The sequence below is a fragment of the Ictidomys tridecemlineatus genome, chromosome 5 (genome assembly GCF_052094955.1).
Source record: "Ictidomys tridecemlineatus isolate mIctTri1 chromosome 5, mIctTri1.hap1, whole genome shotgun sequence".
Taxonomy (NCBI): Eukaryota; Metazoa; Chordata; class Mammalia; order Rodentia; family Sciuridae; genus Ictidomys; species Ictidomys tridecemlineatus.
Genome location: NC_135481.1, coordinates 46,923,620 through 46,926,893, shown reverse-complemented (window position 1 = coordinate 46,926,893; position 3,274 = coordinate 46,923,620). Strand labels below are relative to the sequence as shown.

Sequence of the window (3,274 nt, the reverse complement as noted above, 5' to 3'; positions counted from 1 at the left end):
TCAGCATAATCTGTCATAATGATGCTGCTTTTTCAGTCTTTTTATTGCTGTTTTTACATCTTTGTTTCTTAATGTATATACGATGGGATTTAAGGCAGGGGTGACAGTAAAGTCAACTATAAACATGTATTTATCAACTGATGATTCTGGGAAAGGCCACATGTAGATAAATATGCATGGAGTGAAATAGAGAACCACCACAGTGATGTGAGCTGACAATGTACCAAGAGCCTTGGACAAGTCCCCAGAGGAACTTTTCCAGACAGTGACCAAAATGAAGACATAGGAAAGGAGGAGCAGCAAGAAGGTGATCAGGCTCATGAATCCACTGTTGGCAGTTCCAAGAAACTCAAACATGGCTGAATCTGAGCATGCAAGTTGTATGACCCTGGGGAAGTCACAGTAAAAGCTGTCTATGGTATTAGGACCACAAAAAGGCAAGTTCACAATCAGAGAAAATTGAGAAATAGAATGGATCGTTCCAGTTACCCAGCTAATGACGACAAATAAAATGCATTTCTTCGGGCTCATAATGTTCAAGTAGTGGAGGGGCTTACAGATGGCTGCATACCTGTCAAATGCCATGGCTATGAGCAGCACCATTTCTGTTCCTCCCATGATATGGATGAAGCATACCTGTGCCATACAGCTTTGGAAAGAAATTACTTTCTTCTCCTTTAACAGGTCTGTGACCATCTTGGGAACTGTTATGGAAGACAGTCCCACATCATTGAGGGACAGGTTGGCCAGCAGGAAGTACATAGGAGAATGTAAGTGAGAATCAGTGATTACCAAAAAGACGATGAAGAGATTTCCCAGTATGATCCCTAAGTACAGCAATGAGAATGTCAGCTTGAGAAAAACTTTAATTTCCCATGAACCAGAGAGTCCCAGCAACACAAACTCAGAGACCACAGAATCATTCAGTCCTTCCATTGACTTGGGCAGTAAAGTTGTTTTCAAATATCTGTGGATAAAAATGAGAAAGAGTCAGATCCAGTGGTATAAAATGTACTCCTCATTAGTCCTGCTAATCTATGCTATGGGTTAAAGATATGAGAGTTAGAAATCACTGAACAGCGGGGACAAGTGCATGGAATAAGTACATGGTAAAATTCAAGGGCATCTGAGTGGCAAATCACTCCAATGTACTAGGCATGTGAGTGTCAAACCATTACCCAGGAGGCACAGCCCTGGGTATGAGGCCTCATGTTGCAGTTCCTGCACTTGCTCCATGACCTGCTCCTTGACTGGTCACTGCAAAAACAGTTGGCCAGAAATTGTATGAGTGGCTCCCTGAAACATGCTTACCTACTGTCTGAGTATGTATACATGGTAAATGTGCAATAAAATCAGACGTCTTCCTGCTTGGTCTCCAGAGGTCTTAATTAGCAACTCAACAGCCACACTGTCCTCTACCCTGTTCCGTGGACCTCCTCGATGGACGAGAGAGAGCCCACACATTGAACCTGGTAGAAAACAAAATGAAATAGAAAAATTATCGGAATATGCCATATAACAAGTCAAAGGCATCATGTATATCAGATGAACGCAGATGGGTTACTCTTGTTTTTGTTTTATGAGCAAGCTTTTTGTTTTGATTTGTTTCCCTCTGAAGGATTTCTATGGGTTTTCTGCCACTGCTTTATAAGTGTTATCTCATGATCTCAAGTGCCAATAATTTCAGCTATTTTCACCTTAATGCTTTTGTGCTAATTCAAAAAATTATATTTAGCTGAATTTCTTACTCCACTATTCAATATTTTTAAACCACAACTGTTTAATACATTTTACTTTTCTGTATATTTTGTTTTTATTTGAACAACTTACCATGGAGACCAGTAGCACAGATTAGATGATTCATAATATGTAACCCATGACTCATCAAAATGAATACAAGGACTTACACAAAACATTATTTCCTACAAAGACAGAATATCTAGTAGGATGGAAAATAATGTAATTAAACTGTGTTAATTTCAATGGACAAAATTTATTAAATGGTCTTCTATGCAAAACACTATACTTGGCCCATTATCAAATTTAAACTTCACAAAATTTCCTCTACTTTGTTAGACCTGTTTAATAAGTTAAAAAACTGAGTTTCAGAGAGATGAAGTGTCAGAACCAGGACTTGAATCAAGAACTCAGCAGATGGTGATCGTGCACCTAACCATGGTAATCTGTTTTCAAGGCCAGCACCTTCAAGTAGATATTAAATATCTTTTCCAAACATCGATTAATTAAATTTCATTTCACTTTACTTTCCTTAAACTATTAATGTAGTTTCTTTGACAAAGTCCATCCTATAATTTCGAATCCCTTTCTATTGTGTCCTTTTCACTCCAATGTTTACATTCAATTTAATCTTCATTTTTCCTTCATTTAATTGAAATATTCTGGATCTACAGATTTCTATTTTAAAAAAAGAAATTCAAATACTTAATATCCTATGCAACATGATTTTTCCATCTTATTTTTCTTGATATCCCTGAAGGATTTGAAATATTCTGTCATGGCCTATTTGCTACAATTTTCCCTAGCTTTGGCCTCTTGACTTCTAAAAGGTCATTCCCCTCCAACTTCTTGCTCATAGAAATTCTATTTTTTTTTTCAGGAACAGGGCTAAAATCTCTCAATTTTAGACAAAATATTTCTACTACAGATCAAGATCACAATGTAGTATTTTTCTAAATCTATTGTACTAATTCCATTCTCCTCAACCTTGGGTTTGTCTAATATGGGGCCTATGACCCAGGACTGCTAGATGAAATAAAAAACAATGTGTCCTCTGTAAGGCTTTCCTGAAATGCAAGAATACACACTCGTGTAGAGAAGAGATATTTTCCTGTATTTCTTGTTAATGTTGGGTGAAAGAACCATTAAATTCTAAAACACATAAATTATATTAATAGTAAAGAGTTAGAAAGACCCCTGGACCAAAAGAGTCATATAGTATCACTTGTCCAAAGCCCAAAACAGTGTCTCCAGATCCTGTAATGTAAAAAAATAATCTAATTTGTTTGTTCCACTATGAATCTAGTTTTCTGATAATTGCAGGTAAATGTAACACTAATATTTCTATGATGGTTCTCTCCTAATTATTCTTTACATTTCCACTTCTCTATAACATGTCTATATGAGACACTGATTATTTGTCCCCTGCTATCTTTTTTTAGCTTTTTATTTTTTTTAATTTGTTCTAATTAGTTATGCATAATTAATTGTATATAAATGAAGTATAACTTCTCATTCTTCTGGTTGTACATGATGT

At 36.2% G+C, this 3,274-nt stretch overlaps 1 protein-coding gene across 1 annotated transcript; it reads right to left on the bottom strand.

The window, feature by feature from the left end:
* On the bottom strand, window positions 1-936 carry LOC144377630 (olfactory receptor 4F21-like). The gene has a single exon (XM_078049030.1). The coding sequence runs from the start codon at window positions 934-936 to the stop codon at window positions 1-3; it is 936 nt and encodes a 311-aa protein (XP_077905156.1).
* Window positions 937-3,274: the final 2,338 nt, after the last annotated feature.

Excerpts from the sequence above, each read along its gene's own strand:
- LOC144377630 (XM_078049030.1), bottom strand. The coding sequence starts at position 936 with ATGGAAGGACTGAATGATTCTGTGGTCTCTGAGTTTGTGTTGCTGGGA.